This window comes from Urtica dioica, chromosome 6, assembly GCF_054948205.1.
Source record: "Urtica dioica subsp. dioica isolate 48M chromosome 6, U.dioica_male_clone48M_v1_H2, whole genome shotgun sequence".
Classification (NCBI taxonomy): domain Eukaryota; kingdom Viridiplantae; phylum Streptophyta; class Magnoliopsida; order Rosales; family Urticaceae; genus Urtica; species Urtica dioica.
The window spans coordinates 40,986,089-41,007,167 of record NC_142761.1 but is presented as its reverse complement, the minus strand read 5'-3'; the positions used below and the strand labels follow the sequence as shown (position 1 = coordinate 41,007,167).

General features: G+C 40.7%; 2 protein-coding genes across 2 annotated transcripts; one reads left to right on the top strand and one right to left on the bottom strand.

Annotated features, from left to right (window-relative positions):
- Window positions 1-532: 532 nt before the first annotated feature.
- Window positions 533-1,699, top strand: LOC149394187 (F-box protein At5g49610-like). The gene has a single exon (XM_089618277.1). The coding sequence runs from the start codon at window positions 533-535 to the stop codon at window positions 1,697-1,699; it is 1,167 nt and encodes a 388-aa protein (XP_089474403.1).
- A 281-nt stretch (window positions 1,700-1,980) lies between these two features.
- GCN2 (protein kinase family protein) lies at window positions 1,981-11,841 on the bottom strand. The gene is made up of 25 exons (XM_089616753.1): window positions 11,352-11,841; window positions 10,626-10,922; window positions 10,359-10,511; window positions 10,194-10,280; window positions 10,020-10,106; window positions 9,831-9,942; window positions 9,371-9,488; window positions 9,174-9,228; window positions 8,887-9,056; window positions 8,577-8,761; window positions 7,953-8,098; window positions 7,554-7,803; window positions 6,374-6,656; window positions 5,888-5,981; window positions 5,592-5,672; window positions 5,447-5,503; window positions 4,912-5,043; window positions 4,740-4,823; window positions 3,989-4,097; window positions 3,770-3,906; window positions 3,117-3,272; window positions 2,908-2,993; window positions 2,724-2,826; window positions 2,520-2,642; window positions 1,981-2,434 (listed from the first exon to the last, which is right to left on the bottom strand). Exons 1-25 carry the CDS (start codon window positions 11,787-11,789, stop codon window positions 2,324-2,326), a joined length of 3,654 nt encoding a protein of 1,217 aa, XP_089472879.1. The 5' UTR covers window positions 11,790-11,841; the 3' UTR covers window positions 1,981-2,323.
- Window positions 11,842-21,079: the final 9,238 nt, after the last annotated feature.

The window sequence follows — 21,079 nt, the reverse complement described above, 5'->3', positions numbered from 1 at the left end:
GCCAAGCGGAGGTTATAAATAGACTAAATAGATTTAGTTACTTCTTCTGAATCAGAAAGTCACACGCTTAAACATCTCAGCTTCTAGACGCGGCCAAATATTTTAGTTAGCGAATTTTGAGTTGTCCGGCATAGAAGTCTGAAGAGGGTTATTCGTTCCTCAATCCGTTGAACAGCTAAGTCTTAGGGTGGGCTCCAGCCCCCCACCTCAAAAAATTTTTTATATTTTTTGTCCATTTTAAAAATATTTTACATTTTTTTACCCTAAAAATTTACACTTTTGACCCATTTTTTTTTATTTTGCATTTTTAACATGAAATTTTTTTTAGTTAGCACCCCTAATTTTTTTTTTCAAATACCCTATAGAGATTTTCTGACTCCGTCCCTTTAAAACAGGTATTTCGTCTACTTCTTTTCTATATTTTTTTCTTGTATGAAGTCACTAAATAGTATATTTTCAAATCATATTTATCTCATAGAATGTATAGACAATTCTATCCTTAAAAAATTGTGAACATGTTTCGAAATCAGGCATGGCCGTGCTCTGCGAAGACATTGTTCCGGAGATATTAGTTCGGCTCCCGGATTGCAAGACGGCAATCCGACTCGGCACGGTCTGCAAGAGATGGTCGAGCTTGATCAACAGCCCCGATTTCAAGCAGAGATTCAACGAACTCAAGAAGAAGAATAAGAAGTGCATGCAATTCACACAGCTGTTCAGAATGTACTATTCAGAAAGTCCAATGTACGAGCTCTCTATCGGGGGCGGAGGAGAAGAGAAGTGCCTCGAGTTTTTTCCGTGGTGGAAAAACATGACGGTACTAGCTTCCGGGGGCGGTCTATTGGCGGTCCACGTCGCCGCCGGCAACCAACTGTTCATCTGCAATCCGCTGACGAAGCAATGGAGTCTCCTTCCCCGGAGCGACCACGACCTCGACGGCTGCGACTTTCTAGGGCTGGCATGCAATCCCGACAACACTCACTTCAAGTTGGTCCACATAACGAGCATTCTCAACGAGCAGTTTAACACAAGGGTGTTCTGTTCGGAGTCCAGAGCGTGGACCGACTCGTCTCTGCCTTTCCCCGGCTGCGAGGAGGCCAACTATTTCAGCATGGATTGGGTACAGAGCGGCACCGCTCTCTACTGTATGGATGGATGTCGGAGGGCGAGAATATTGCTGGCCCACGACCCGTTCGAACAATGGGTGCGCTACATTAAGCTTCCTCTCCACGGATTCCGCCGCATCCACTGCAGATCGAGGATGGGGAACGTGCTGGGACGCCTCCGAATCTCGCAGATCTTGTGGAAGAAGAAGAAGGAAACCGGAGGAGTGTATTCCCTCAAGATTTGGGAGCTCGAAGACGATCAACGTTGTTGGAGACTCGTCCACAGAGTGAAACCGACGAGCTTTCCACCGCGGACGGCACTCGTGGTCGGCTTCCATCCCAACGACGGGGACAAGCTGTTTGTGACCACCGACCGCTCCGACTTATGTTTGTACGACATCCCGAGCGACGCGTTTCGAGAGCTCGGCCACCCGTTCCAGCCGTACGATCATGGCGATATCAAGTATTTCTTGCAGAATTTCTTTATCCTGCACTCTTCTTCTATCCCTTGCCCTGTCCCGAAATTTGTGAATCATCGCAAAAGAAAAGCCCATGTTCCACAAATCAAGCCAAAGAATACCAAAAGAAACTAGCTTTACTAATTATTCCTGAAGAGCCTTTGCTTAATACTTTTGTCGAGTTTTATTATTGATGTAACATAGTGCTTAAGCTACATCTGCGCACACTACAGCGTAGCTTAGGGTGCAAGCTAGTGCAGTGTAGATAGTAGTTAGCTTAAGTTGTTAGCTGTAGCTTATGCCACGTAGGATGAGTTAGTTAGAGCTATAAGTTATCACCCCAGTGTAACAATGGTATAAATACTAAGTCTTCGTTAATGAGAAGTAGGTCGAATTAGTTACACACAAACAGATCAAATCCCAATCTTTCTCTCTCTCAGTTACGTTTTCAAGTTTGGACCATTACGGACGGTTGATGAGCTCATAATGATCGTCAATTTATGAGCTCTTATTTGAGACTCTGAGAGACTATATATGTGTCATAAAACTATACCCAAAACTTCTAGCCGTACAAAAGACCATAGTGCGTTCTATAATCTATACATTGTGAAAACTGTACCCCTTGGAAAATTTTACCTGTCACTCTGCGAGAATCAGGTATGTACGTATTTACATTGAATTTCATTTCGAATACCAAACACTGGCGGCTCGTTCATAATCACTGGATCTTGATTCGCTACCACAGTGTTTGGTCTGTTTTTAGCTCCAGATCAAAGGGTTTCTGAACTGCACTGATATTGCATCCAACAGAAACTTAACAAGCTTTATTCTCTCGACGTCCTTCTCCCTCTTGATCTCGAGATGGCGGACCTGTACATGAACTCATGATTCACTATCTCAATTGTTGGCAAACGCTAATAACAGAAAATTAATAGTCTGATGCCCAAAATATTACCTTAACCGAACCTTCGTGATTCATGCCAGTGTCTCTTATGATGACAAGACATTTGATATCATGCTCGCTCGCGTATTCGTACTGTTCGGTGAGGCTCGGATCGGGTTTAGGAACAAACTCAGCCTGCCAAACACGGGTCGCTGAGTGAGCCTATTTATCGCAAAAGTAACATTTAGTACACAACTATAACGTCGAGTTCGAAACCTTAATGTTCTCTTCCCAGAGCTCGCCAACTAGTTGCATCCGCTCTTCCAATAGACCGCCACCTCCTCTTGAGCAAACAAGAATGCTGATACCGTCTTCTTTTCTGCAACGGTACAAACACAATGAGAACACATAACAAGTGTTAAGCGGTGAAGAAAAACAGGCATGTCATGTTGAGTTTTACCTAATTGGTTTCGGGTTTACTAGGGAATGTCGTATTATGGTCTCCAAGGCAATGCTGGTTCCCACAGCTCCTGGAGCATTTGACTTCTGATCTTGGGAAACAGCAATAATGTTATTTGACAAACAATAAAAAGTAAAATAAGAAATTAAAAAAGAGCACAAATCCATTCCTCTTAAACAAACTGGGGAAATTCGAATCGTATATCTTACATATTCCTGACCCCACATTTGATGAAGCAGATAGTCATAGCGACCACCTATAGCAAGCAATGTACCATCACTTCCGATGGTAGATTGCTTGCTATTGGTGACCGATGTGTGCAATGTGCCATCACTTGCTGAGTTGTTTTCTTTCATCAGGTACACCTACAAAATGTCCAAACTTGTCTTAAATTTCATCATTCGACAAGCTTGTGAATTTTATCAACTCTTTGTAAATGATGGCTCATAATAGATGCAGTTCTTATTGCGTTAGTTTTGAGAAAGAAGAAAGGCACTTCTGGAGGTGATACTGAGTGTCAGTATCATTACATCTTTCCCGAACTTGGTCTAAAATGCATGTCTACACATTTTTCCTAAATCTGGGTTTGAGAATTGATTTCAAAAGGTAACTAAAAAGAGCAAAGACCAAGATTGAAAGTGCAACCTTGTTCCAGGTCAAGTTGATGTTTCACTTTGTCCCAGAACACTGTCAAGGAATGTTAATCGAGTTGTTTAATAAAAGTTTGAATGCCGAAAATACTTCCTAAATTGAATGACATTATTTGCCGATAGAGTATAGGGTATAAATCGCATTCACGTATATAGTAAAGAGCTGAGGCCAAAAAATTTATAACAACAAAAATATTACAAAAAATAGGAACCTGAAAGAATATATCTTTGTGATAACTCTCAGTTGGTGGCATCAATGGATCTATATAAGCATGCTCCTCGACACCCCAAGTTCTCAAGTAGCCAGTGAGTTCAGATAGCTCATCAAGCGCCTTTCGTGTGGCTTTATCTGCAGCGGTTAACAAGCATAATTAGTCATTCCTCAAATCGATCAAAGGTGAGTAACGAGTAATAAATAATTATGTTCATACCGGACGGCAGAGCTCCTCTTAATCTAGCTAGTGCCTGATCTGCGGCGCCACAAAACCTTAAATCAAAAGTCTGCAACCTATTTACAGCAGCTTCTGGTAACTTAAGTTCCTGGAAGCAGCACAGTCAAGAGTTAAGATGTAAATATGCAGAATATTCCCTGATTATGGCAATCGATTGGTATTTACAACATTAAGTTTGTATCCTTCTGGGTCTGAAATTACCTAACAAAAGACCCATTAGGAAACTCGTTGTCTACTAAAACAAAAGCACATGGAAAGTAGGAAACATAAAAGGAAAAATATCAAAACCTCCCGCCCCTGGTAACCGGGATGAGTTTTTGTGTACAAAGACCTACAGGGTCTCTTTTGGTTGTTGTCTCTTTAAGACACACTCTAGATTAGCTTTTGTATCTAAGTTTTACCTTTCCTCTATGTAAAGGCCTATAAGGCTAGCTTTTGGTAGTGGTTTCGTTTTATGGTTGGCTCAGCCCGGGTTCGCGTGCTCGATTGGCGTTGGATCCGGGGAGCTAGCTATAAACGACCCTTCTTTTGTGTAAAGTGGCTTCCGCCCATTCAAATATATATAATGAAGTTACCGTTTCAAAAAAAAAAAAAAAAAAAAAAAATATCAAAACCGATAAACAATGTCGGTGTAAATTTCTGTGATATGTACGTTACTTGAGAACTGTATGTATGATGTCATATAGATCCTAGTAAGAGATACATGACCGAATGTTGAAATGCCACTTGCCTGTAAAAGCTGACACCTTATAACCCCCCATCTTGATTTCCGTTCGCTGGATTGAGGACGCAAACAGCTCGTCATAGAAAGTAGCTGAACCCAGAAACAGAAGAGCTTATTAGCTTATATTACATCTGTAACTTGTAAAGAAACATTAGAAATAGAATACTATTTCATTTACCTCCGCTACCTTCTGTCTTTGATCAGCCTTGATTCCTATCCAAGACCATATTGCATCCAGTAGGTTTCCGTGATTTAAATGGATATCACAGCAATGTGGACTAACAAAATGCATTACAATGTCCATTGTCGCCTGAAAAAGGAGAATATTGGGTTAGCATACATGATATACTGATACATGTATTACACATATCATGGGAGCTGATAAAACATCTTGAATCCTAGGACCTAGTGAGGTTGGTGAGTTTATTTTCCACTTGGGTCTCATTAAATTAAAAGAAAAATCCCGCTATTTAAAAATAAGTTATATTCGAAATGACTATTTACTAACTGTAAAGTTTCAAAATGTCTTCAAACACAGCAATCATTGTTGACTGAGATAAATAAAATGACGAACGCGGTCACAATTTTATTAAAGAAGAAACAACAGCTTTGACATCTGATTATAACTGAAATTCAATGATGTTCTTGAGGTTATATGCAACCTGAATGCATTTAGACCTAAGTGTAGGATAATGGGCAAAAGAAAGCAGCACCTTGATAACCTCAGCCTCTGTCAGTGCAGATTCCCCTCCAATAATATCAAAATCACCCTGTTTAGAAATATAATTTCTGATTAAGCACAGATGTTTAAAAGCATGTGACCTCTGGTAGCATTCATAAACGCCATGGAACATAAACCTGAAGGTAACGATTTGGAGGAGAATGGCCAACTGCTCTTCTATAAACGCATGAAATCTCATATCTTTTGAACGAAGATTTCTGCAAAGTAGAAGATTATATGCAGGCAAGTTAGAACGCGGACTGATTCACAATCGGGAATATCGATAAAAAGGAAGTACATATAAATACATATAGCCGCGGGAGACTAAAAAACACTCAAAAACACATCCAAAATCCCAGGAACAAAAAAATAAATAAATTAAAATAAAGAGTAGATTTAAACGAGTTATTATCAAAAGGGGTTTACGACGCACCTGTGTTGAGATCAGCCAGCTAATGAAAGGAAGACGTAGCTCATGGCAAAGTTCGAGCATATCTCCTCCATGGCTCAGAAGTTTGACAGTGTATCTTTTGATTTCAAACATAAAAAATAAAAATAAAAACAGTTGAGTAAGCCAAAAAATAAACAAGTATTTGTTGCAACTAGCCAATCTTCTATCTCATTTTATGGATGTAGCCAAAGTTTCATTTATTAGGAAAATAGCCTATCAGGCCGAAGTAAACTAATTAACCCGTTTAGGTTAATTAACTTACTTCGGTCTGGTGGACTATTTTCCGAAGTAAATTAAATTAACCTAACTAGTTGATTAATTTACTTCTGCCTAATGAGCTATTTTCTTAATAAACTTTCGCTATTTTTTAGAGGAGGATAAGTTATTGGGCTGTTGGCCTAATTGCCCCCAAAAAAAATATAAATTTAAATAAAAAGTAATAGAGAGTGTGATCAGGTGAATTTAAACCTGTTCAATTGCGGGTTGCCATCCAACATACGCACAGGAATTAGTTCCAAATGCTTAGCACAATGCTTCTTGAAAACCTCCTTTGAAATCTCAGTAATATAGTCTCGCACCTCAGTTTCTAAATCAGAATATTGAATAGCAGAAGCTCCGGTTCCAGGGGACCTAAATCTAAGAGTATGATGATTCTGGTCTTTAATGCTTAACGCAGTTTCATCAAAAATAGCATTCACAACCTTATCATATATGCTTGGGTCCTCTGAAGTCTGCATAGTACGTAAAATATCTGAAAACATAATAAAATATCACTGACACAGACTCATCAATAACCTTTTTTATATTCTTAGATGAAAGGACATATGTTATTGAAAATTTGAAATAGAGTCCGATTATGTACAACAGCTCGAACATTTATTACAGTGCACCAGTCTCTAGAAAGGTCAGATCCTAGTCTATATTTAAAATAAAATAAAAATCAAAAGAAACACAAACTCTATCAATCATAAATCGGATTACGGAAACCTAAACGGAAGTTACAGCCTGCAGTACAATTGGCCGAACGAAAGGGCTATATTAAGATTTCAACTCCCCTTACACTCGGCAACATTCTACATCTTATAATATTTCCTAGTTCTCTGAATTTGAATTCCCCAAAGAGTTCCCGGGACGGTCACTTTTACGGCCTCAGCTCACGCAAATAACTTTATGGAGTATAGATAATACCAAATATACTTTTGACACTCTAAATAATCACCCTGTGTAGCCCGTCCAAGAACACCAATGAGGTGAAAAATTGTAGAGTTCAAACTCCTCAATTTACTATGTACCAACAAGGACACATGCAGTTTTCCTAGATGTCAAGTCAGCCAGCACGACTTTCAATGCTACTTGCATCAACATATTACATATCAATTCTAGTTTGATACCTTCTGCAACTCACAAGCAAATACTAAGTGCTGATGTCACCAACTCACAGTTGAAGTAAACTTTTTCAAAAAGAAATTTATTAAAAAAAAAAAAGGAAAAACAAGTCTGGAAATAGTACGAGGGAGGAAACAAGCCTAAAGGACACTAGACCAACCTCGGATGAGATCGGCTGAAGAAAAAGAACTGAAATTGAAAACTAAAACAGAAAAATGAGGTTCATACTGCATAAGGACAAAGGAGAGGTAAAGTTGCTTACTGTCCAACAACTCGGATTCCATCCGGGGAGGGAATGCATGATGCAGAAGCTCATTAGCTGAGGGACGTTCTGAAGGACTCGGAGACATCAAGCGTCGCAACAGAGATGCTTGTTCTGGAAATTCAGCGACCCACCTAGCTGGTAGCTCTCCCTTCTGTTTCAAATCTGATAGAACTATTTGTCTCTCCATTGCAGTTCCAAATGGGTGCCAAAGTTCAAAGAACACAATTCCTAAGCTGTACATATCAGCCTGCGATTCCCAAGGCATCCAAATATTATTTTTGGATAAGCAAATAGCATGTCACAAATCATGGAGAACGTATATGTAGGAATTAAAATTGCGGACATGCTACAGCATAGAGCAAAAGGCAAGAAAAAAGAGTCAAGAGGCGCATCCACCTTTTCATCAATCTTTGGCCATCCTTGCTCAATTTCGGGGGCAGTGTAAAAGTAGGTACCCACTTGACCTGTACCTTCTATAGAAACACCAGGTGTATCCACCGGAAAACTCTCTTGTTCTAACTGCTCCAACTTCAAAAACTTGGCTAAGATAACAAAGAGAAACAGAACAAAATTTTATTTATATTTAGGAAGATATGTTCCATAAATTATATGCAGAAAAATTGCAAGTATTTGAGCTTTCTAAGGAAATCACAGAAACATCTTCTTTTTTTTCTTTTTCTTTCTCTTTTTCTTTTTACAAGAATAACGAACATCTGCCATTCCAACATTCCTAAAAGAGCTAAGACAATTTCTCTTTTAAGTAATCACATATATAAAGCAAGTTGAATTTTGAAATTCATATCTTTTTATTAAATTATGTTATGTATGTCATTTAAATAATTGGGCTAAAGCTAGTATGATCAGAGATCTCACTAATATATGAATGTCGCTCTATACATAACGACATTTAATACTTGGGGTTTACATTCAAGTGACTCAACATAGTGTAGGTTCATATCCCTGCCACACCCATACACAATGAAGGAAAAGACATTCGACCACAATATATTAGTAAATTACCTAAACCGAAGTCCCCAATCTTAATATCATTGCGAGCATCAAAGAATATATTATTCGGTGTCAAGTCTCGATGGATGATTCCTTGTCCATGTATGTGTGCCAAGCCTTCCACAATTTGACGACTCAAGTGCCATGCCAATTCTTTTTCGAAATGATTATATGAATCGAAAACCTGCCGCAGAGTTCTTCAAGAACAGAAATATATAAAACACTTGAAACAAAGGTATTAAAAAAAGAGCAAGACTTCAATGTATACATATAGGTGTACGTGAATTAACCAAATATTGTGAACAAACAGTAGAAAGAATACCTTGGGCAATATTCCATTTGAATATAAAGATATGTTGATTCAAGCTTGTTGTCCTGCCCAAGGGCTTCCATCGAGTTTGCTCCGGTGAAGCTGAAAGAAGAGCTTGCTGCAGTCCTCGACCCCATAGTGCTGTCGCCATCAACACCACCAAATCCTGTTTCAAACCATGCCTACAAGTTCTTGCAATTATTAGAAGTGTCATTGAATGCAATTACCACACAATTTTTCCAACTCGTCACATACGCAAGAAAAAATAATGAAAAGGTGAAAAACAAGAAACCACAAACCTGATAGTACCGGACAACATGTTGATGTTGCAAACGTGAAAGCGTCGCTACTTCTCTATATTCCTCGCAAAGTTAACGAAAAAATCAGAAGCTGCAGCAGCGAAAAGTACAGCAGGCAATTGGGCATAAAAAATATCTCTTTTTTTAGCATAAAGAGCTCCTAAGTTTCTGAGCGGAGCAACAAAAAAAAGGAATACCTCAATATCCGATCATCAATAGGCAGGCTTTTATCTTTGAGACGTATTTTCTTCACCGCGTACTGCCTTCCATCAATTTTGTTTTTACACAGCACGACATAGCCGAAACCACCATGGCCTGCCAGAAAAATCCCAATATTATGTATAATATTAGGAAAAGAATCCAACTAGTGGTTTCCATGTCAAACAAATTTAACATTGATTCCGATATTAATGTACTTTGCTATAAATCTCTTGTTGGAGGATCTGTTACACGATTGAATTTTGCAGCTGCTTATCAGTAAAGTATCTTTTAAAAAAAGATAGAAAAAGAAAATATAGAGAATAAGAAAAATTCTGAAAATTGTACTGGTTCTCGGCTAAGCCGTAGTGAATTAATAAAGTCCCGATGTTTCTTTAAAAAAAAAATCTGAAAATTAGAATGCGGGAGCTCTTTAAAATGAAGAAAAAAAGGCCTTACCAAGGGACTGTAGTTCCTCAAAGTCATTCAGGTACCTAGAATTTTGATGATCTGTGCTCGGCCCTTCAATATCGGAAGTGTGTTTCCAAAGTGAGGATTGTTTTGATGAAACCTAGATCACACTGATTAAGTAACATTGAAACCACCAAAAAAAACTGGAAGCCAGATTCAAAAGAACAGGTATGTCACCGTATGTTCACGGAAAGCGTGATCGAATATCTTGTTGAAGTTCATAGAAGGTTCTGTAGCCAACTCCATAGCCTTTTCTGATAGAATCTGTCTCGACCACATATGCACATAATTAGGCTTGTGAACACTACTTACAGAGCAGTAATTTCCAATCTTGTTTAAAACATTGCTTACACCAAGATCGTATAATTCAGCTGATACTTGTTGCAGAGAATTTGACAACGGTCCGTTTGAAGCACAAGCAAGGCGAAGCAAATGGACCTAACACCAACAAGGTCTAATTTCTTAAGCAAGCAAGAGCAGAATTGCAAGAAAAAAATGTGGACAGTTGGGATTTACCATAATCAGATCATGAGGCGATGAAGTTGAGGAGATTAAGTTAGAAGAGTCACTTTCGTGGTCAAACCCACCAGCTTCCACATCATCATCATCATCATCCTCATCCTCGTCATCGTCATCGTCATCGTCATCGTCATCATCGAAAGAAAAATCCTAGATCGCAACAATATTGAATTCAACCCCAAATATGCGCAACGTTGGTACAGTCGATACGATCAACAATTACATGATCAACATAAGAAATTGTTTTTAGAAGATAATATTCACCTCTTCATCTTCCTCATCCTCGCCTTCTTCCTGAGGCGGAGATATTTCAGGGGCGGTCTCTTCTTGGAGAGTGCGTAACCGAGCCGCGGAAGCCACGGAACGCATTGGAGGAACAGGGTGTGTCTTGGCGGTGCCTTGAAACAGCTTTTGGAGGTGATCAACTGGCTTCCTATCAAGCTTCGAACCCGAATCAGCGATTCCCCATTCTCCGGAGCCGCCAAAGAGGTCAACCGATACATGAACACAAGTCCCTCCTCCTGCACCGAGATCGCTGGATATCGCTGCCGGCTGTGAGACCTGAAAACAGTGCGTGAGTGAAGTGAAGTGAAGCCCTTAGGACTATTGAACGTAAATCAGTGCACGAGCAGTAGTAGATCGATCAATTCAGTCAATATTTCATTTTATAGAGGACAAATTTACAAGTTAACTTATTCCTCATATGTACTAACACCCTATCCGATTCATCCGAAAATCTAAGTTAAATTCCCTTCGAAGCTGCGTAAAAGATGCCTCTTCGCTTTTTTTTCCAAAAAGAATTCAAAATTAAATATATTTCTATTATTTCAAAGAGTAATCCAAGATTTTTTTTGTTCCTGAATAATTACTCATGTTTATGAATATGAATCTGTCTTTCTTTCTTCTCTGCAACCAATCTTCTTAGTCTGGTTCCTTCCTATAAGCTGGAAAAAAAACAACTATTGCTATCGATAAAAGAAATGAACTCACCGATTGAGATCGAGACTCGGCGGCGATCCGAGAGAGAAACTCCTGAGCGGCCTCGACGAGGTCGAAAATGGCGACGCGAGCTTCGCGGGCGTTGGAAGTGGCCTGGTCTCGGAGGAGAGGAAGGAGCGCCGCGGAATGGTGGTCGGAGAGTCCTTCCACGCGCACTTTCGCCGGCTTCGAAGGATATCCCGCCGGACATCGAACCAGAAGCACCGCCGCGGCGGACTCGGGGTCGTATTCCCCGTCGCCGTCTTCGTAGGGTCTCCTGATCTTGATGGCGATCAGCGAGCCCGACACGTGGCAGTCGTCGTCGAAGATGGCGGAGAGAGCGGTGAGCTCGTCGTTGGTGGAGGAAAGGTGAGCGTCGGAGGAGGAAGAAGAGTGATCGGCTTTGGTGGTCGTCGTCTTCTTCTTCTTCTTCTTTTTCTGTCCTCCCATTGCATTTCCCTTTTGATTCAGCTTCTTCCCACGCACACGCACATCGACCCCATACAAAAATGTTTCCGACGGAAAGGGTAATATTGTAAACTCATGCAATTTAGTGCATATTATATTTATGTCGTAAAATATTTATTGGAAAATGTCAAATCAAGAGAGGAGGGTATTCAACCATTCTTAAGTTATCGCGACCATCTTAAATTATCTTAAGTCATTGTAAACCATCACAAAAATTATTGAGTTTAATCTATAATTTTATCGAATTTCATCTTTAGCCATTGCAGACCATAACAAAAATTCATAATGTCGAAAATCGAGCTCGTCAGTTCGCCTCCCGTGTTAACTCGTCACTTCGTCAGCTCGTCAGCTTCGTGAGCTCGTCACTTCGGCAGCTCGTCAGTTCGTCAGTTCGCCCTTCCTCTTGACAAGCGTGCCTTCCTCTTGACAAGCGTACCTCGGAAGTCCTCACTCCTTGGAACTCATATCACATTGGAAAATGTATTACATTTATTTGTCATCTATTTTATATGTCTTATTTTCTGTGTAACATTTATTACTTTCTATTTCCTAGATAGTATTATTACATGTATTTATTACACTCTCTTGTATCCACCATATGTATAAATAGGTGATACAAGTTCATATCAAATATAAGAAATATTCAAAGTCTCGGAACACTCTCTATCTTCTCCGATTCTCTCTTTCTTTATCCTTTCAACATGGTATCAGAGCAGGGAAAATCAACCACCATGAACGCCACTTCGACCACCTTTCAGACCACGCTCAATCAGTCTCAATCTGAATCCTTCTCCCAACCTATCACGAGACACAAACTCAATGGCCACAACTTCCTACAGTGGTCTCAATCCGTGCTCATGTTCATATCGGGACGAGGTAAAGATGACTACCTCACAGGCGTGGCCACATCTCCTGTGATCGAAGATCCGACGTTTAAGAGTTGGAAGGCAGAAAACAACATTGTGATGTCCTGGCTCATAAATTCTATGCATCCCGAAATCGGAGAAACCTTCCTCCTTTACCCAACGGCAGCAGAAATCTGGCAAGCAGCTAGAGAAATCTTCTCCAACTCCGCAGATGTGTCCGAGCTGTTTGAGACTGAGAACACTCTCCACGACCTACGTCAAGGAGACTGTTACTCAGTTCTTCAGCTCGCTCACACATCTATGGCAGAAGATCGACCTCTACGAACAGCACCAGTGGACCTGCTCCGAAGACTCAAAACTCTACCGCATGATAGTGGAGACCAAACGTGTGTTTAAACTACTATCCGGTCTCAACCAAGACCTTGATGAGGTCAGAGGTCGGATACTTAGTACAAAACCACTACCATCTCTCCGTGAAGCCTTATCCGCGGTCAGACACGAGGAAAGCATGAGGAAACTCATGATGGGAGTTATCCAATCGAGCTCAATTCCGGGCTCATCCTCAGACTCGTCCGCCCTCACCACGCATGGAGACGAAGTACTTGCCGCCCGCGTCTCAACAGAGAGACCTCGCAAACCTTGCCCCTACTGCGATCATTGCAGACGACCTAGACACCTCCGAGAAAACTGCTGGAAGCTGCATGGGAAACCACCGAGCTCGAAGTCAACCCGAGACACTAAGGATCCGAACTCAGTCGGAAACTTAGTATCCACTTCGTCCGCTGCCTCGACCTCGACCTCGACCTCGGACTCTCCCTTCAGCAACGACCAGATCGATATTCTCCAAAAGCTTGTCCAACTCAGTGGAGAAACCTCCAGCATTGGTCCTCTAGGTAACTCTCCTAGAGCCCTCCATGTAAGCTCAGAGAATCCCACAGCATGGATTGTCGACTCCGGTGCCTCTGATCATATGACTGGTAAACGAAGTCTATTCACAACTTACTCCGTTTGTAATAGAAGCATATCAGTCACCATCGCCAACGGAGCCAAAACTCAAGTCACTGGTGTTGGCACCGTGGTCTTGACGAAGTCTATGAGGCTAGAATCGGTGTTCTTTGTTCCCCAATTACAATGCAATCTCTTATCTGTGCATAAGATCAACAAAGACTCTAAGTGCCGAACTATTTTTGATGAAAGTTCATGCGTGTTTCAGGAATAGGTCACGGGGAGACAGATTGGTAATGCCGAGCTGAGTACCGGACTCTATGTCATCAAGTCAGATCAGTCCGCCATGTGTCAGCTCGCCCAACAATCAACCCAGTATAAAGAGATCATGCTCAATCACCTTAGACTAGGACATCCAAATTTCATGTATCTCAAAAGACTATTTCCTTCTTTGTTTATCAATAAAAATATCAATTCCATTCAGTGTGACATGTGTGAGTTCGCTAAACATACTCGAAGTTCATATCACTCCACCTCGTATAAACCATCTCGCCCATTTGCCACAATTCACAGTGATATATGGGGACCCTAAAAAATTCCCAATATCACTGGAGTTCGATGGTTTCTTCTCTTTGTTGACGACCACACTAGACTCAGTTGGATATACATGATGAAACAAAAATCCGAAACATCCAACCTATTCAAAATCTTTCTCAAAATGGTCCAAACACAGTTCGACACCTCCATCCAAATTGTCCACACCGACAACGCCCGACTACTTTAATTCCGAGCTCGGCCATTTCTTCAAAACACATGGCATAATTCACTCCAGCTCGTGCGTTCATACCCCACAATAAAATAGGGTAGCCGAAAGGAAAAATCGACACATACTCGAGGTCGCTCGAGCCATCATGTTCTCCTCAAACGTTCCATCTCATTTTTTGGGAGAAGCAGTCCTCACAGCCACCTACCTCATAAACAGAATGCCATCTCGTGTCCTTGGCTACAAAATCTCATCCCAAGTCCTTCTAGAGTCATACCCTCACTCTCGTCTCATCTCAACTCTACCTGCGAAAGTATTCGGCTGTTCAGTCTTCACCCATTCTTATGACCAAGGTAAACTTGATCCAAATTCTCTCAAGTGCATCTTCCTTGGCTATTCAGCAACTCAGAAAGGCTACAAATGCTATGAACCCCGGTCCCGTAAATTCATAGTCTCCATGGATGTATCATTTCATGAGTTAAGTCCTTACTTCGCCAATTCAGCTCGTCAGGGGGAGAATAATGGAGATGAATTCCCAAATTGGCTCATCATAAACCCAGAATTCACCTCGCCACTTAGTCCACCTAGTTCACTCCTAAATCCGACCTCACATGTTCAAGAAATTCCCAGCTCGCCCCACAGTCCGACCTCACATGTTCAAGAAATTCCCAGCTCGCCCAGTCCGACTCTGATCCCCAGCTCGCAAGCCTCTGAACCCTCTCCATGCGAACTGAACATCACCCAGAGTCCGGTACAAGCTCGCGAACAAAATGTCTCTCCGAACCTGAACCACGACACTATTGAACAAGGTAACATCTCATCTCCAGACCTACCAATTGCATTGAGAAAACCTGCTCGGTCGTGTGGTCAATACAGAATAGAGGATTACGTGTATTATGGGAACCTATCTACGGGCTACCAAGCCTATGTGGCGAAGTTAGATGAAGGTAAAGTGCCACAATCCATCGAGGAAGCCCTTCAAAGTCCTGAGTGGCGAGATGCGAGTCATGCCGAGATCCAATCCCTCGAATAGAATGATACGTGGGATATCGTCGAGCTACCACCAGGCAAGCGAACTGTTGGATGTAGATGTCTCTTTACCATCAAACACAATCCAGATGGGACAGTGGAGAGATACAAAGCCCGCCTTGTCGCGAAAGGGTACACTCAAGCATATGGCATTGATTATCAAGAGACGTTCGCTCCCGTTGCGAAATTCAATACCATCAGAATCCTCCTTTCACTAGCAGCCAACTTAGATTGGCCTCTCATTCAGCTCGATGTGAAGAATGCGTTTCTAAATGGCGAACTGGAAGAGGAAGTCTACATGCAACTCCCACCGGGATTTGACAATGATCAAGGAGCATGGTTCGGAAAATTCACCAATGTGCTCAAGAAGTCTCTATACGGTCTAAAACAGTCCCCTCGAGCATGGTTTGGAAAATTCACCAATGTGCTCAAGCGTTGCGACTACGAGCAGAGTCAAGCCGATCCAACACTCTTCTCAAAGATCTCAACACAAGGCAAACACACCATCCTGAGTATGTATGTGGACGACATAGTCATCACCGGAGACGACCTAGAAGAGATCAGGAGACTGAAGCAAACTTTGTCATTTGAGTTCGAAGTCAAGGACCTTGGCAACCTACGATACTTCCTCGGCATGGAGGTAGCTCGATCAGAAAAAGGGCATCTCTGTTTCCCAGCGCAAGTACACGTTGGATCTCCTCAAAGAAATTGGCATGCTTGGCTGTAAACCAGTTGACACTCCGATGAATTCCAATGTGAAACTTCTAGCTCGCACCACCGAGGCCGCCACCGACAAAGAAATATTTCAGCAGCTCGTAGGAAAACTCATCTACCTAACTCACACGAGAACAGATATTAGATTCGCAGTGAGAATGGTAAGTCGATTCATGAGTAATCCCTCGGAAACTCACATGGACGCAGTCATGAGGATTCTCCAATACCTCAAAGCTGCCCCAGGGACTGGTCTCTCCTTCAAGAAAAGACGAAGTCGAGGTGTCGAAGTGTTCACAGATGCGGACTGGGCCGGATATGTTCCAGACCGACGATCAACATCAGTCATGTGCACATACGTCTGGGGAAATCTTGTTACCTGGCGAAGCAAGAAGCAGTCTGTTGTCTCAAGAAGTAGTGCTGAAGCCGAGCTCAGGTCTTTAGCAAGCGGAGTATGTGAAGGCATCTGGCTGAAGAGAGTTCTCGACGACCTCAAGATCATCATCGAAGGTCCAATCAAGCTCTTTTGCGATAATCAAGCTGCTCTCAGCATAGCCAAAAATCCAGTCCATCATGACAGAACAAAACATATCGAGATCGACCGATACTTCATCAGTGAAAAGATTGAAGAAAAAATAATCGATATGGAATACGTTCCATCAGGTCGTCAGCTCGCCGACATTCTCACCAAAGCCCTTCCTCGAGCAACTTTCTCCGAGCTATGTAGCAAGCTTGACCTCCTCAACATATACAGTCAAGCTTGAGGGGGAGTGTTGAAATCGAGCTCGTCAGTTCGCCTCCCGTGTTAGCTCGTCACTTCATCAGCTCGTCAGCTTCGTCAGCTCGTCACTTCGCCCTTCCTCCTGACAAGTGTGCCTTCCTCCTGACAAGCGTACCTCGGAAGTCCTTACTCATTGGAACTCATATCACATGGGAAAATGTATTACATTTATTTGTCATCTATTTTCTATGTCTTATTTTCTGTGTAACATTTATTACTTTCTATTTCCTAGATAGTATTATTACATGTATTTATTACACTCTCTTGTATCCACCATATGTATAAATAGGTGATACAAGTTCATATCAAATATAAGAAATATTCAAAGTCTCGGAACACTCTCTATCTTCTCCGATTCTCTCTTTCTTTATCCTTTCAACACATAAAATTCCTAATTTTTCAACGCTTATTCTAACTATAAGTCAAAATAGCAATCTAATTTACTTTAAATTGATTCGAACTTAATAAACAAGTTAACTTACTAATTATCTTGAACTTCAATCTACGAAATCCATGTTTTTAGAGAGAAACTGATATTTATAGTGAGAGGGAAAAGGGAAAAAAATGATGTTTATGAGACTTCCAAAAAATTGATGTCCAAAAAATGATAAAAAAATCAAGTTTTTGTTGAAATCTAGTTCAGCAGTTCACTTCGTCACCTCGCCTAAGTTTCCTCGCCTAAGCTTCACCTCGTCACGCCGTCATATCGCCTTTCCTCCTGACAGGCGTGTCTCAGGAACCCTCACTTCTTGGAACTCATCTCACTTGGGAAAAGTGTTACATTTATCTGTCATTCTATTTTCTATGTTTTGTTCTCTGTGTAATATTTATTATTCTCTATTTCCTAGACGTAATTATTACACTTATTTATTACACTCTCATGTATCTAGTCTATGCTAATGTATCCACCATATGTATAAATAGGTGATACAATTTCATATCAAAGAGAATAAAATAACATTCAAAGTCTCGGAACATTCTCTCCCACTTTCGACTATTTTCTATTTATTTCCTCAGTTTTAAATATCTTTGACATAAAGAAATTAGTCACAAAATTTTACTAATTAAAAGGTCAATAGTGTTATTAATTGGGTTGGACCGCCCACGAGCTAACTAGTTCGGCCCCCTTTTTTTAGAAATTTCGGCCGGGTCTGACCCTTTTCAAAAAATGGTCGAGCTAAATCTTGCATTAAAGGGTCTGTTTTAAGCTTATGATATGACCCTAAAAAAATTATAACTCAGGCCCGGGCCGGGCCCTGATTAGGCCCCGTTCAGGCCCACTCTTTTTTAAATAAAATAAATAATTTATTTTTGTTTAAGGTTAATATTTTATGTTTAAAAGTAACTTTTGACACATAAACTCAATTTTATTATTAATGATATACATGTTTGTTGTTTTGTTAACTTTTGACACATAAAGGCTAACTAGTTAAAATGTTTGTTGTTTTGCTCAAAAATGCATATTTTGAACAATAAAAAAATGTTTATTTATTATTTTTTATGATTCTAATTTGGATCTTTGAAGCCTATCTTAGGCCCTTTTCTAATCCGGGTCTGTGCTCAGCCCTCAACTCGCAAGGCGAGAGTTTGGTCCTGGGTTAGGCCTAAAGTCTTATTCCTTAAGTTTGGCTCGGCTCGACCTTCCAATAAAAAGGCTTGGGTTGGGTCTGTGCTCGGACCTTTTTCGGGTATGAAAAAAAGGTCGGCCCAGCCCGACTCTTTTGAAACCCTTGATCATATCTCTCTCTCTCTCTCATGAAGATTTTCATTTTTTTTTCGCGTGTATCGTCTTGGTTGCTTCTAGAGCCAGAGAGTAAAGGTAAAGAAATATACAATATACTCATTATTTTGGACTGATTTTTTCAAGAATATAGTGGAAAGGCCAAGTAATGATAATCACACAAACAAGATCATGAGGTAATACCAGCTCAAAGGCCTTGTGGACTCTGTTAAGCCATTTTTTGGATTAACTCTTGTAGACACGGCGTAGGTGGACTTGGCCACGTGCTTTTGAATTTGTGGGATTGGGGGTATGGTGGTAGTGGTGGTTCTTCACTCAACTTCACGCCCGAAGAGAGTTTGCTCCTCTCAACTCTACGCCAGGAGTGAGTCAGCCGCTGTGGTCCTTAAGAAAATAGAAAACGTGAACTACAGAAACACGGAGTGTTTCCCCTCGGTGCGTTCTCTGACGCTCAACATGAGTCTTGGTGACATTGTGTGAGTGGGGATGGCATTGATTTCCCTTGGTTTCTCTTGATTTTAGTCACAATACTGTTTTATGTGAGAGAAATATTTAAGTAGAAAATTGGGCAGAGTTTTGTTAGAAAGAGAGATATAGAGGCGGTAGAAGACGGCCACGCCGTCTTCCTTCAGGAGGTTCAACGGGTGTTCCGGGTCCGGAGGAGGGAGCGGCCGGGGAAACGACAGGAGCCGGACATCCACATGGCTGGTTCTTCTAGGGTTCCGGAGATTGGGGAATCGGAGGCTCACATTGTGGATGTGACGAAGCATTTGATTGTAGAAAGAGAGAGCGAGTGAGAACTTACTTTACTTTCGCATATAAAGTCCGGACTCAATAGGTCAACGAAAAATGCTATATTGAGTTGACAAACCGTTTCTTAAACCGGTTGTTGTGAAGTTGCAGTGAACTAATGAAACACCTGATTGCAATTTACAGGTTGTTTGGCTCAATAATATTCTCTTAAACCTAAGTTTCTCTCAATTAAAGTTATGACATAATTATAAATTAAAAGAAAATAACACCATACCAAGGACATGAAAAAAAAATCTCCATGACAGGGAAAAAAAAACTATCATACAAAATGAAATAAAAATCATTACTATCATGTTTTTATCGATACAAGTATAGTACTATCATCAGAGATTCATCATCAGTAAATACAAAACAATGTCTTTGAGAACTGAAAACAGCAGAATAAGAAAGTGTTTCCATTAGGAGTTGAAATCGGGTACAAATGAATACTCTCCAACTACAAAAATTCTAAGCTAAGTTACACTTTAAGGTCATCTTGGTGTTCGACGCTACCGAATCTCAACTCAACAGAGATTTAAGATTATTTAACTTCTTTCCATGAAAATATCTCCATGACGAAAAAATAAAACAAATAATTAGCTGTTTAGCCATCTAAAACACTAGCAATTTGGTTTTAGCCAACCTTTTGTTAATTTCTCGTAAATAGTCATCTTGCTTACGTGGCAGCTTATTAATTGATTTAGTTTTACCTTTTTGTCCTTACGCTATTTTAAATAGGCATTTTTTTAAAAAAAATTCGAATTAAATATTGAAACCGAATAGGGAAGTTTTCAAATTTGAAATTTGAATTTTGTTGCAATTCATTAGGTAATTAATTTCGAATTAATTCTTCATTCATTGATATTATTCTGCTTCCATTCAGTTTATTTACACGATTAACTGTAAATAGGCTTTGTATTTATAGTGAATATACTGTAAATAAGCTTCGTATTTATACGAATATACTGTAAATATGATTTCTATTTACACGAACATACTGTAAATGGGCGTCGTTAATTTGGCCGGATTATCCATTAGTACAAGATGGTCTCCCGAGGTAAGTGTTAGGACCTTAAGGTAGTAGAAATGAATAGTTAGTTTAAGCAATTACTTAGTATGAATAAAAAGGGGAGTAAAATGCAATTATTGAGTGAAAAATTGGGATGTTAGAACAAGCCTCTCGAAAGTTTGTAATATCTTGTAGTTTCATGCTCTAACTAACTATAAACATTTACTTAGCCGAGGTAAACAAAACCTAGTATTTGTATCATAAACATTTACATATGTGTGTATATATTAGTAAACGCGGAAAGTTCGTTCAGGTTTGCAGAGAATGGGAAGGAAGTGCTCTGAGAGTGAACAAGGATGTTCGGTTAGCGCTCATTCGAATCGGCGTTGTTCTTGGAAAAGACGGTGGTGCTTTAGGTACATAAAAACAGAACCCCCACGCCAGATACTCCGACGAGGCGTCGGAGAAGTTTGAGCAATCCTCGTCGCGCGCCTTGCCCTCGCGATTCCTAGATCTAGATCTAGGAATCGCGCCCGATCTGGTGCATTCGCCGGTCATCGGTGCTCGATCTGGTGCATTCGCCGGTCATCGCGCCCGATCTGGTGCATTCGCCGGTCATCGGTGCCCGATCTGGT